Here is a 14933-nt window from a genome sequence, read left to right as displayed (position 1 = left end):
ATTTTATAAATAATATTATCATATAGGAGCCAAAGTTGGCAACAATGTAATTCACACAACCCCATTTTATGATCTACAATAAAATTAGGACATGCTTTAAATTAAACATACTATTTGTCTAATAATGCTAAATTTTAAGGTTAATATTATTTTTATATTTGTACATTAAAAGGGACTTTAAGATTCTGTACATATGTTACTCCACACCAGCGTGTAAACCTAATTCTGTACTGAAATTGCAATTCGAACTTATGGGTTTCTGTCCTATGAGTAAGGACATTCCAACACCATTATTAAAATAAAAGTATTTCTAAAAAAAGTAAATGGAGATTATTTTTGAATTAAAGTTTCAATTAAATAGTTGCGTGCAAATCAGTGCAGCAGCAGCATTCAGGAGTATCAATCACTCGGACAATTTTTTACGCTACAAATTTCACACTCAGCTCCCTGTATGAGAAAAAGACAAATATTATGAGACTTCATGCTATTATTATGAATATGATAAATGATTTAAGTTAAAGTTTTCATATCAATAGCAAATGGGCCATTCTATTCTTGAATATTTAAATTTCACGTTACATTAGAAGGAATACTTTTAGAAAGTTTTCCATTAGATTACATGCTATAATGTGAAATGTGTAGAATTTAACTCCAATAGCCCTTCCGTTTAGTGCAGCGTCTGGTATTTGCTGCTGTCACATAATTTACTTCTGGAATCTGGAGTCATGCTCATCTAAAGAGATCCAAATAAAACGGTGAAGAAGAAGCACTAAATAAACTCTTTTATATAGTTTTGATATCAGAGAAAACTAGACTACAAAATATAGTGTAATCTATGCGTAGATGTATTATCCTGTTCCTCGTTATGTGCACGGTTGAGTGCATCTATGATGTTTCAAACACGATCTCAAAGCACGGTGGAGTAACCGAGTTTTATACACATAATGTAGCTATGGCGAGTCCAGACTTCATGAGTCAAGTCTGTGACAGCGTCAGATTCCAGACTAAAAAGGTGAACTGAAGCTCTCAACGTGACCGTAACCTTTATCAAGATAATCCGAGATGAAGTATATTCATTAATGATGTGAGTAGAATAGGGCGATCTGATACAAAAATCCAATATCTACTTATCATATTCCAAAAAGGAACGTAGTTCTACTTTTTAGTATTAGGGGTTTATAATGAATATACATATATGTATACGAAAAACTTTACCAGTTTCTATTTAAAAAATATATCGAAATATTATACATAACTTTAAAGAATACCTTCTTTGATTGCATAATGAATATTTATTTAATTAATTCCAGACATGGAGAATCAAAAAGCAAGAGCAAAAAAACTAGCGAAACATTAAGTTTTCGGAAAATTCAATAATTACACAGTTAATTTACTATCACATTAAATTGTATTATCCCAAAAATCAATAATAATTTACGATCCTCTCAGAACGGAACATTTTTAATTGGAAATTGAACTGCTATATACCGTAGATTAGCACTGTAATAGTTCTAATTAAAATCGCCAAGTGCTTCAAAATCAATTAAGCTTTTGATGTTTCAGAACAATCAAAACCTTGATAGAAGCAGATTTACTTGTCTTCAAAGACTGACTTGATTGTATACGACAGGAAATTTCAGGAGCATCCCTACAGCTTGTCTAAATGTCACCTTATCCAAGGCGCTTTGCCTTTACAAGTGTCAAATTGAAATCTATGAAGAAACCTCATTAATCGTATTTTAGCACACAGTTATGACATTCTTTGGCAAAATATAATTAAACTATACTTATATTGTATTCTATATTTTCAACTTTATTAGCAGTACAAATATAGATAATCATTTTAAATCAAGCTATACTTTATTCTAAATTTTCAAATTTACCAACAGCACAAACAAAGAGAATAATGTTTTAATCAAGCTATCAATCAGTTCTAGTTTAAATGATGTTTAAATTTTTCTAATTATAGGGTGTTAAATGTTTAGAATTGCATTAGAAATTAGAAATGCATTAGTTTGGAACCCTCTCTGTTAGAGTGGGTTTATTCAGCAACTGTGAATGGGTACAACTCTATTCTTCTGAAGACAAATCATAATTAGAGCCTAGGTTGAGTATAATGCATAAAATTAAAGGTTTTTATTAGTAGAGTACAATGCAGCAAATCTGACCTTCAACGGTTCACTCTTTAACAAATTACGCCGGTTTAAAGTGAAAACATTTACAATATAGGTCTTTGTCTAGACGGTTTAGTATTCTTGTCTTAGCCCAAGTAGTGAAAGTTAAACTTAGTCAATGAAAACTGGATTTAAGAAATAGTTTTTAAGGTAGTAGACATCCAAATGAAAAATGGTCTACAAGGGGATTTTACCGTAAACTTAGTTCATGATGTACATAATTATAAAGGGTTTGTTTAGCAAAGATGAATACTCATGGAAAGTACCTGGTATCAGTTATTATAATAGAAAATTATTATTTTTAGGTTGGGGTTTGGACTTCACTTCATGTACATCTTAAATTAGACTTTATCACAATGTATATCTTGAGCTATATTTACGCTAAATGTTTTGGCCGAACTCCTCGTAGTGCCATCCCCTTGACATGACAAAAATGTGGTAGTTACTTCAAAAATTAGATTTATAGATGCAGTCATGATGTACCAAGTGTTATTGCTGTACCTGTAATCGTAAGTTAATTATCAAGCCCGTGCATGATTTTTTACACTCTGGTTAACGTTTTGCATGTGTGCATTTCTGGTGCGAATTAATTATATTTCCATAGCTACGGCTGAGTTTGGCTGTTTCCGCTATAAAACATATAAATATAAAGCTATCGAAAATCTACTTCGGCCAAAAAGCGTCTACTTTAAACTTTTGTAATCTACGTTCGGTCTAAAATATTTCCAGTGCTGTAGTTGAGTTTGCATTGTTCCTCGATGAAAATATACATCCATACGCACGACTGAGAAATCTATTATGGTTAAGGGGAAATTCTACCTATTTCCTATCTACTTCCATTATAAGGGCACGACACTTCTTAAGTTCATGCAAATTCCAAAATAATCGTTTATAAGGGTTTTGAGTTATAGACATGTATGTAGTATGTTAAAGAATTAATTGTTAAGGCATGTTAGTGTTCATTACTACTGTTTTTCTATACGCCACTGTTAAAATTCCATTTGAACATGTGAAGGAAGCCGTCCAATTTGTAGTACCTTATGTAAAAAATATTATATTTATTCAATAAGGTTCATTGTATAACACTGTTTAAATAGTATTTAAAATGCAATAGATGTTTTAAATTTCTCACTAGCACAATCTGGTGTAAAATTGAGATACAAAATATTTCCATTTTATTTGGTACATGGGTTACTCTACAGATCTAGCACTATATATTTATTACTAAAATTTAGTATTTGTTTTTTAGTAAGTACTAAAAAATAGTATTTAATACAATTTAAATAACACTTGCTTCGGCCATTTTTTTAAATTCCAGCCGAAAGTGTCATTTACCGTTTAGTGTCAGTTAAATTTGGACTATACACAATTAATACCACTATTTTATATTATATTTTAAAAGAAAACTCACAATTATCTAATAACTTTTTATATTTATGCCACCTTCAGGTGTGAATCAATAAATACCTCTATTTTTACAGAATTTCAAAATATTACGTGTAGCTTTACCAATATTTCTCTTTAATATAAACTCTTATTTCAAAGTTAACTCTCAGCAACACATTTTGCAGTTCATTTTTGTATATAAGATATAAGTTTGTTAGTTGCATACAAAATAATCCAATGTAATTAGGAAGGGTTTCATGGTAATTAGATAAATATACTGCAGTTTATGTATTCTAAGTGCAGTGGACATGCAGATCCTACTAACTTAAAATTCACGGAAATATTCTTCTGAGACAAATTCTGAAAGTTTTGGCAGGATTAGCTGGAGTCTATATTGGACAATAAACGGGAGAGGGAATGAGGAGGAGAGGACAAAAGAAGCTGAATCAATGAGCAACTCTTGAAATAATGATGACAGAGATGTCCCTGTCCCAGTTGTTCTTTTAAGCAAACATACAATATTTAATGGATGTTTAATTTTTCATGTAATCATCATTTATTCTTTACAGTAACGATTTATAGAACGTAACGTAATTACAAATTCAAAACGTAAAATATTTGAACAGTGCTGATTAAATACTTTGTTAAGAGTTATAAGTTGTGATAACAAAAATAAAAATAAACTTAGTCGGTTTAAATAGTTTAATAAGCAAGATGCCTACCTTTAACTGCGTTTAGCTTGTTCCCCACCATCTGTTTCGCCACAAACGCTGCCATGTTGGTTGAAGTGAGTCCTCCTCAAGTTGAAGTAGCTGGGGTTTCTCACTCAAAAAGGTACTGAAACAATAATAAACGTAATTAACTAACAGCACTACTATTGTAATAGAAACTATATTATCATCATGATTATAGCAGCATAAAAATCACCAGTATTATTAAACATGTACTATTATAAGCGTAATGAGAATTTATGTGACTGTGAAAAGTATTGTTTATTGTCTCTAACTCAAGAGGACTCAGAGGAATTTAGGCCCGGAAAGCTTGCTATCCATACATACTACGTGCGTAGTTACTAACACTTCATAAAGTGAAGTGAATCTAACTAAAATTTAGGGAGTGTCTTGAAATGTCAGTTATTTTATTATTAAGGGCTTCTTTCACCTTATTTTAAAGACATATTACAGATATCGTCAGCTACCCATCCCAATGAGCACAGTCCAACCTGACCTGTTCTAAGCATATTACCCAGAGGGTTTTCATGTTAGATACGTACATTTATCAATTAACACGTAAAACATGACACTGCTACATTTCTCAAGGGCTGATTGTTAAAATTAGCTAGGAGAATACAGTAAGAGTTATATGTCTCCTGAAAATATGAAACATTTTAAGACATTTTAAACAAAAGAATATAATATAAGTTTAAAAATGAAAAATAATTATATACTGGTAAATGGTTCAATTTTTTGGGTGCGAATTAGTAACTAGACGCAACAAAGAATAAAAACATAATACAAGTACACAAAATACTAAAAGTTTATAAATTGTATCTAGTCAAGAGTTCAATGATTATTTGGGTTTTGTATATTATGGTATTTTTACGCGCTCTATATTTGCCTTATTCTGCTTACTATACCAACTAAAGGCAAAATTATAATTCTTATAAAAATTTAAAATCGAAAGATTTGTGTAATGACACTTTACTACAGTCTATTCATCAAGAGATAGTGATTCCTCGCCCACAGCACTGCATGCCTCCGAGAAAGGCGATGTTCCGAGAATAATAATCGATCGCGACTTGCCATTTGCCCATTGGAGCTAAATTGGAGCTAAAGTGGCGCAGCTATAGACCGCATGTCACCACGTTCATCCCAGCAATGATGGGCGGTGCTTCACTCTCATCACTCGTTGAATGGACTACAGCTAGGATTAACTGCGTAACCTTCAGAGCATCAATAACCGCCAGTAAAATGGCTTGAAGTGTTAAAACAGTTTCCTGTGATCTATGGTACTAAAAGTGTTAACGATAGGGATTAAACCTACAACGTGATATCTCACTTAGAATGAACTCACAGACTCACCGGTTAGTTGGGTATTTAAAAGGTGGTTTAGCTCGAGTCGCATTACAGATGTAATTTATCCGAAGCCGCATCGGTGGCATTAATTGCGAGGACATTACTCAGCCTGTGCGCCGCGGGCAACGCGCTGCCCCGCCACCCTTACTAAATCAAGCTCAACTGTATTTATACCCCAACTCTCTTAATGAGCGAAAACTCTCAGATATTACTCAACTTAGCTAACTTGCCTGTTCGACTTTTCTAGCCAAATACACACTTTGAAATTAAATTAAGTTTTTGTATTATCAAGTTGCACCTCCTGATTAATGATCCATAATTTACACGCATTGTATAAAATAAATCTATAGGTATTAAGTTATTGTTAAAATAAGATGAATATATCTTAAATAATATTAAAACAATTCTTGTCATGCCATTGTTTCTATAGATACTGTTATTTCGTAATTTTACATATTATAACTTTACAAGCTTTTAAAACAATAAAAAATCTTATAAATGTCTGTATAGTTAAACTAAATTCCGTGGTGACTTTTGAGATAATGCTTTATGCTTGAGATATCGTTAGTTGCGGTTTCATGTTTATAACGGCTTGGTGGACAAGGTACTTTGTGATTTCTTGTGCAGTTGGTGCCTTGTGGACATAGAATGTTATGGTCGTGGTACATTTCGGTTGAAGACCGTGGTTTCTTGTAGTTGTGTTAAATCGTAGGACTTTTAGAAATTGTAGCAGTTTAAAATTGCGATCCTTATCGTGATGTGTTATTTTGTGACCCTTGTAGTCCTTGTGGTAATGTGGTTCTTGCGTTGTGGTTATGGTATAGTTCTTACTTGGTATCTTATATACGTAGTGCTTACTAATCATGATACCAAATAGTCGTGGTATCTATCTGGTGCATTGTAATATTGATATCTTATATACGTACCGGTAGTAACTTGTGAACGTGTTGCTTTTTTATTACTGTAAGCGTTGTAGTGTTTGTTGACAATTTTTGCCATGTAATTTACGACAATCTGGTATTTTTATATTATGTTTAATTAACGTAAATAAACTTGAATATTCTGTTAGACTATCGTAAATACTCGTACATGCCAAAGTTTGAGAGACTATTCAGTTTTTCTTCCAATATTATTCTACCAAAAAATTCAAACAAATATGGTTTTGTCAATTTTGCATTATAAATTAAAACCATGTAAAGTAATTGTTTTACTTTACACGTTCCATGTCTTCAAGAATAATGTTGGAAAATGTATGCTTTGTGAAAGAAATTATGACGAGAATAAAACAAATATCTTTGTAGACTTGATTGTGTAAAAGTAACAATGCAATCCCGTATCTAGCATATAAGAAGATATCTTCTACATTGTAAACCTATATTATATTACAATAATTCTACTATTATACTTAAACGTGCCAGGACTTATGTTAAGAAATTATCTCTATTGTTGATAAATGTAAGTGCATAAAAACGTGACAGAATAAAAATTGTTGTAGGGGTTAACATTTTACTATAAATTTAAAGCAAAACAATCATGTATTTTAAAATGAATGCTACACATTATTGAAAAAACAATACATTATTTACCAAATTATTTATAATATGTTTGCACTATGAAAATAACCGTTATAATAGAATTTTACGTTATTTTTATGGTGGACTCTAATTGAAAAGTACAAGGTTTTTCACAAATATTCACTAATTGTGACCGACGGACCCAAAACATGTATGGTTCATATTGTTATCTTTGGCTAAGTAGCATAGCAAGGGCTCGTCAATTTCAGAGCAGCTGAGACCAAACTTGGTGCAACATGTTTTATTCACCCATATTTTTCTTACAACCACTAACCATTAGGATACAAATGAAATTCAGTGAAGTTAAATTACCGCGCTTTTTGTTTTGAAACAATTACTTTCAATTTAAAAACCTTTTATCCCTAAAACATCTGGGATATGGGATAAACCGCAGTTTATCGCTATGTGCATTCACATTTTTCGGATTAGCAGCTTTTACCAATTTTATCATGATACTGACAAAAGTCCTTTTTTCAATTTTCTAGCCTTGATAATAGCTAATGAATTCTAATAATATTTAAAATGCAAAATTGCCTTTGTTTGTTTGTGTTCCTTTCATGCGTAAACTCCTCAACCGAGTGTACTGAAATTTTACGTTATTAAGGTTCCTGGTATGAATATAGGCTTAATTATATTTAAAAATTCTTTAAAATAAATGTTTGTTTATAAATGAGCTCATAACATAATAATCAATACATATGCATAAAATATCTGTATATGAAGTTAAGGCCTAGTTAGAAAGGAACTGTTATTTGTTTTATTGTTATAAAAAACAACATTTTAAGTCGTGTGTATATGAATGGTTTTTAAAAACTACCAGCAGCCATGTTTGTGCGTATATGAATTGTCAAACGAGGGATAACCGTATATTTTTCTTTATTGTTTTCCATGGGTATTTGAAGGTATAAATATTATTATTAAATATAACTAAACGAAAAATTTGTAAATGTACACACATTTTATAGTTTATTAACTAAATACTATTAAAAAATGTAAAGCTACATGTTAAAAACTGTATAAATTTTAATGCAATAATTAATTAATTCTATCACGTTTGAAATTTATTTCAAACCATTTAATTTACTGTTTCAATAAATAAAAACACAGTGACAATGCAGCAGCAAATAAGAAACCCAGTAAGATAACTCACAAAAGTGCTCAAAGGGTGAATAAACGTATAAAGCTGTTTAATGTCGCGTCAAAGTAAAACTGTTTGTATTAAACTAATCCTTCTCTCCAGAGACCCAGTCAAATTATGACTTGCTTGTTTAAGAAATCTTATTCTAAACTGAGCGATGTATTTAGTTTTCTTCAAGCAACAATCAAATTAAAATTCATTTCCTACTCCTTCATCTGGATAAAACAACACTTTTTTAACAGTGGCAAAGGTATTTGCCACTTTTTATAATTTTTTAAAAGTAGCGAAAGAATAATAAAAATAAAGAGTTCAGTCAATCAGATAAATATTCTTAAATCAAGTAGAAATTTTGCGTGAAATACAAAATTCTTACAAAATTTCACAGCGTTGGTACTCTTAAGAGAGTTTTACATTAGAATCCACCTTTCAGTTACAGTGGTAAAAATGATATTTTAAATATCATATAGTAATTAAATACTTTCCATATTTTTAAAAACAGAAATTAAATATGTTATATTTTTACTATAGAATATAAATATTCTATACATTATGGACATGTCAAAGTGCATTAGAGATTTTGAACATTGACGAGTTCAAAGTTTTCATACAACCCAAATTATAATAGTTCTTCCTAGCTACAATTCCTTGAATGCTTAGTTAGAATCTTCAAAATTTTTAAAAGTGGTAATTATTGTTAATGAAACCAATTCAAAAGTTAGATTTTAGTTTGATTTCTTGGAGTGTATTTTCAGAGCTTATCTGTCAATTCATTTATGCGTAAGACAACAGTTATGGATATTAGTGTATCAGTCATTGCGTCATTGAACACTTTGCCGTCCAGCTACAACTCATACTCTTCATAACTCTTACTGATCTCTGGAGTGTCATGCCAGTTAGCTCTGTAATTAATTAGTAGTTCTGCTTTAGGATGGGCGAAATCAAGTACAAGCCTTACAATCTATATGAATACTAGTAACAAATTGTAATTTTGTAATTTGTATAGTAAACCATCTTTACGCTATTTTCATTTATAAGGGGCAGCATCATTAAAAATTAAGGATTTAGAGATAAACAAATGCTTTACTCTGGTAAATATTTGAAATAAATATCGTTTTATGATCATGGACCGATCATATTTTGAAGATAACATAATACATAATATTCACCATATGAATGATCCATGTAACTGAATAACTGACTCCATCCAAACATTCTTTGGGCGAGTATAAAACTTCTAAAACCATCTCTAATAAATTCATAGTCGTGATACTGGGGCTTTATACGTGCATATTAAGCTATTCTCAAATATGTTTGCGTCTATTCATTGAATTGTTTTACCCTGTATTCAGTAACAACATTATATATTTAGCTATAACCAAATATACACAGAAGTATTTTAAATAGACTGATGGGGTATATACGTACGATTACTTCAATATCGATTATTTTCAAAAGTTTTTCATGATATTTCAGAAGGCATTTTAGTAAAAGTTCTTAGCTAGTATATGGTGCAGTTGGAGAAGACAGCAGTCGAATTTGAGATTCATAGGATATGTTTGACATCAAATCAATAGAACTGAACGTGACAACCTGATATCGGAATAATCAAATAATCCATGATAAATGTTAAACTTATATATGTCTAAAACTTTAAATTGAAACTTTGGATAGTTGCAACATTTCTCACAGTCACTGGACGTCCCTATAAGTGTATGTATAATTAAAAGTCTTGGTGAGTTCAAACGTATTGTTGGCGTCTTGAACAATTAAAAAATTAATCATGTCCCAGCTAACCCAAAAACAACGTATATCAATACAATTTTTGACCTATGGTGTATATTTAATTTTGGTTGTTATTAAGAAAGTAACGCTCATTTTGTTGAAATGAATAACACTTTGCTTATACGGCAAGGTTCCGCATTTCTTCAATTTAACACCCTATGATATGTCTAGTTTAAACCAATCATGAATAAGTATACGAGTTAAATAATGGTTATTGGTAATATGACATTTTAACGTATTTTGAAATATCCTCAGAACGTCAAAACACAAATTACGTTCACAATATTGTAAACTGGCTTTCTCTGTCATCATAATACTGTACTTTAAGCATAGAAGGAAGCATATAGCAGGTTTACATTCACATTACACATTGACTGACTCGTGTCGGTTTCAGGTCGAATGGTCGTTTGAATACAACGATGAACAAACACTAGTATGTAGAAACAGTGTAACTGACCAACCGGTACTGGGATAATCTCTAAATCCCACTGTAGCCTGATTGGCTTGTAGTGTTAGTGAGGAGCCCATTTCATTAATACTGTTCCTACACCGGCATACACATCTAATATCACCAGTTTAGTATAATGTTTTGTTTTTTTTTTTGTACTTAACGTGTGGCTCTGATGGTATGTAAAGTTTCTAGCTTCTCCTCTCAAACCGCCAAAAGTCATTACCTCTTATTTTGCCGTTCATGATCGTAAATAGGAACTACTCAGTTAATCCATAATGCAATAATGTAGTGTATTATTAAAAAAAATCACACTAAGACGATTGATTGCACATATACCCAACATCTTAATTTCCTTCCCTAACTAATATAAGTTTTTTCGTCAGTAAATGTCGCCAATAAACTTAATACTATAATATACATATTACAAAACATTGGTCAATCCTTTTCGCTAACGCTCAACCAAATCCCATGTAGTAGCTTGCAACAACAAGGACCTCTATAATGTCTATGCAAAAATAAACATTCATGTAAAATTTAAATTTTATGGGCCGTTCATTCTCGAGATGTCTTGTAGCACACAGGCAGTAACTACATTTCCAGCTTCTTGAGTAAGAATCTTCGCTAATGCTCAGCCAATAAATTACAGAAATACCAAAAAGTAGAATTAGAACCTAGATCATTCCAAAAAGAGCTACTCGTTGAATATTTTTATTATTTCTTGAACAAAATTTCTTGCGGTGTATTCTTATAAATTTATGACTAACATGCTTAATCAAAAAATGAAATTAGTATAGAGATAATAAAGCAATATTGGAAAATATTTTTGTAAATATATTATTTTAAACACACACACTCTCGTAATGTAAAATTCAACTTTTTGTATTGTTAAATATGTGAAAACTTAAACACAATACAAGCATAACTGTTTTATACCGTTGTGATTCGTGTATGACATTTTTTGAGTAGTTAAAAATACGAGGTGTTAATGATAAATTAGGCATTTAGGTATCATACTTTCAAAATTATAACTTTTATTAAAATTTGAATGTGTCGTAAAATTAGTTGTGAGATACACTTAAGTGTTTTATATTAAAAAATAGTAGACCAGCTTACATAAAATACTAGATTTTATCTCAGCTCTATATAAGTAAAGTACAACTTTATAGAATGCTGCTAAATAGTTTATAAAGAATTCCTCATATATCCTTTGCTTGAACACAGCGGTGATATGAAAGTTATAAGAACAAAATTGATTTTAAATCCTCCTTTCCGACTGACTGCAGTCACTCTACAGGTGTGATCCCAATTCGGGTATATTGCACCCAAGTATACTTGTACTAGACTTATGAAATCCTGGAAAACCTGTTTGTACAACATCTGAAATATCCTTAATTTAAATAATCTTACTCATGTCATTTCATAAAAAATGTAAATACTACGCTTGTAAAAACGATTCTATGAAGTAATATTTATATTTTGTTTGCTTTTATAATTTTTTAGGTTTTTGATTACGTTAAGAAAAATTACAATTTCATAAATAAAAAATAAAACTAATACAATATTAATAACACTTTTAGGTCAAATCCTTATAAATTCCTACTTCCTACATGTGTGGTATGGATAATTTACGTGATTTATCTATAATTAAAATATCCCTTCCCCTCAGTCGGAAGAAAAGTGTTTCTCACTTGTAGCCGTCTTCTCTAAAATTAAGGGGGTTCGGTATGCCCTATCCTTCCCATGTTAATTTGGCTAATTTTATGTACCTTTTTCTCAGAAACCTTTAAAGCTATCATCATCAAACTTTAGGACACTACTATTTAGACCTTTGTTAACATTTAGAGCGGAAAAAAGTAAAAAAAAAAGCTTTTATTTAATTTGTTGTAAATAAAAAATTTATTAATTTTTTGTAAAATAATTTATAATTATAATTTTTTTAATAAAAAATTAAAATAGATTTTTATAATGTCTTCCGCTCTAAATGTGTGTACTGGTCTTAAGTGCATGTGTATTTTTTTATGTTAATCTGATCAGTGGATCTTGAGAAAAATGGTACATAAGTGATAAAAAAAAGTTAATTTTTCGGGAAATCGCAGCTAAAGGCAACACACATCAAATAAGTGAATTCACTGATCTTTATTATACTATTAATGACATTCCAGCTGCATAACTAGGGTTATCAGGATCCTCCAACTCTTCCACTGATCTTCCAGCTTCCTCTTGGCACTTGAGCGAGCTTGCCTTGATTTTTTTGCGACTTCGGTAGCCATGCGTTGAGCTTTTTGTAAGCGAGCTATGTCCAGCTTTTTCATTGCTTCACAAAAATTATGTCCATCAGTCATTCCAAGATGTTGTAAAAACCATACATTTTTGCCATATTTCCTTTATTGAAGGAAACTTATGGCATCATACACTCCTAAGTGCAAGGTGTGTATGCCAACAAAGACAGTTTTTGGCAGGCGAGACCAGATTACTTGGTTTACGGACTCATTTGGGTTTTGTGACTTACCGTGGAGACATTTACGAAGCAAAATCAGGTGCACTTAGGTCTGCAAAAATAGGCTTTATCTTGTTCATGATGACAGCATGAAGGTGAAAATGTTTGGAATGGTTATAAGTTTCATTACAAGCCATAGCTTTTTGGTACTTGCACCAACTTTCACTCCCTATTGGGCAAAGTCCGTGTTGAGGATTTGTATTGCTGGATAGCAAATGGTAATACTCAGCCCAATAGCTTTTCGCATGTCTTCTAAATTGCTTGCATGTCTTCGAATTGCTAGACCATAATGTTTTTTTTTTATGGCTAATATGGCAGCTTGTCAGTCTGTTCCGACCGCCTGTTGTTTTTCCATCGGTTTGTTTGTTTTTTCCCTCTTTTAATTTTAAATTCTTTAGGCGAGTCCCCATGCGCTTCTGCACATGCCCAATGCATTCTAGTTTGTTCACCAGGCACTCATCACCATAGGGCTTGCTTTCCACAACACTAAAAAAAACCCTTTCGAATCCCCATCACCTAAGTATTCAACGTAGCGAACATTGTAAGTGGGTAGGGACCGATGGAAAATCGCACGAGCTCCGACAACTTCCAAGCCTCCGCTTACTCCCAGATTAGTTTGCACTGCACTTAACACTATGTTGTCCAATTAATTTGTCTTTACAACGACAATACTTAGATAAAATCTCTGCATCAATTACTTACCGGTATCCACAGATGTTGCAGTGATTATACCATTTTTGTGATGTATGGCCTCGCTTTTGCCATGTCCCGTCTATGGCTACTGTCAAATCCCTCCTATGCCTTGATTTATAATCACTGATTCTTCTACTGCTTCCTTCATAATCTTAAAACAAACATCTTCAGTCACAGACCCTAACAGTTGTGTGTAATTCATAAACCGTGATGGAGGAGGAGGGCAGATTTAGTACGCCACATAGTGTAGCGGTAGCCGTCTGGCCTCTGCCAAATCGTACGCATGCCATACACCAATCTTACATTTATGTCATATAATTTTGTATCAGCATTAGGTCTATTTTGCAAAGACTAAGGAGTTTTCATAAGAGGCCAGTGTCTTTTCATTGCAAACCTTCACATGAAAAGTTCCCCGAGAAAAAAAAGGCCTACACGATACTTGATTTTAAAAATCGATCGGTTGATTTACACTGTTTGCATACTGCTATTAGAGAAATTACATTTATAAGTTTTTTAAAAATCAACAATATCATTTTGGAAATTAGGCTCCTTATCAGTTTTGTTTTTATAATTTTGACTGATATTACCTAGTTTCACTTTTGAAGCACTAACAACATTCATCTGTGTCCTCATTATTCGCGTAGGACTAGGCTCAGTTTCACTCTCAAACTAACCTATCTTCCACAGTTTCTTCCAAAACAAACACCACTACCACTGCTTTCACACTCTACAACTACTTTCTTTTTGTAAAACTCACTTTTTCTCTTCTTAAAAATTCTATTACTTATAGGCATTTTAGAAATGAAATGCGTTCTACAAACAAAATAACAGTAACTACAATTCACCAAACAGAAACTTGTTTTGTTTACAAACACAAAAATTGGTTTATTGTAACTGAAGACAGTTATAGACAGCTGTATTTTTTGTTAGTAGACAAGGCAGGTGTACCAACCCATAAATCTAAATCATAGCTTGGAAGAATACAACTGTGTTACTATAACAAAATACTTCAGTTGCAATGGAAACACTAAATTGTTGGCACGTAGTATATTTTTCAAAATAAAAATAAAAATAGTTCCCATCATCGGATTTTAATAGTTTTTGCATTAAAATGTCAGGAATTAGTCATAGAATAATAAAATATTTAAAACACGAAAATTTAT

General features: G+C 31.6%; 1 protein-coding gene across 8 annotated transcripts in view; it reads right to left on the bottom strand.

The window, feature by feature from the left end:
* The window catches only part of LOC124359175 (complexin), a 746642-nt gene that overhangs the window by 277487 nt on the left and 454222 nt on the right, over nucleotides 1–14933 (bottom strand). For 6 of the 8 annotated variants that reach the window (XM_046811693.1, XM_046811695.1, XM_046811697.1 and 3 more), the window contains 2 exons: nucleotides 4283–4397; nucleotides 1269–1271 (listed from right to left, as the gene is read on the bottom strand). In XM_046811693.1, the coding sequence (XP_046667649.1) occupies nucleotides 1269–1271; nucleotides 4283–4337 (58 nt within the window). In that variant the 5' untranslated portion in view covers nucleotides 4338–4397. The remainder of the gene's footprint in view (nucleotides 1–1268; nucleotides 1272–4282; nucleotides 4398–14933) is intronic. The other 2 variants (XM_046811694.1, XM_046811700.1) reach the window with 1 other exon arrangement.

Source organism: Homalodisca vitripennis, chromosome 4 (genome assembly GCF_021130785.1).
Source record: "Homalodisca vitripennis isolate AUS2020 chromosome 4, UT_GWSS_2.1, whole genome shotgun sequence".
Lineage (NCBI taxonomy): Eukaryota > Metazoa > Arthropoda > Insecta > Hemiptera > Cicadellidae > Homalodisca > Homalodisca vitripennis.
The sequence above is the reverse complement of the archived record's forward strand: the minus strand, read 5'-3'. Positions and strand labels throughout refer to the sequence as shown.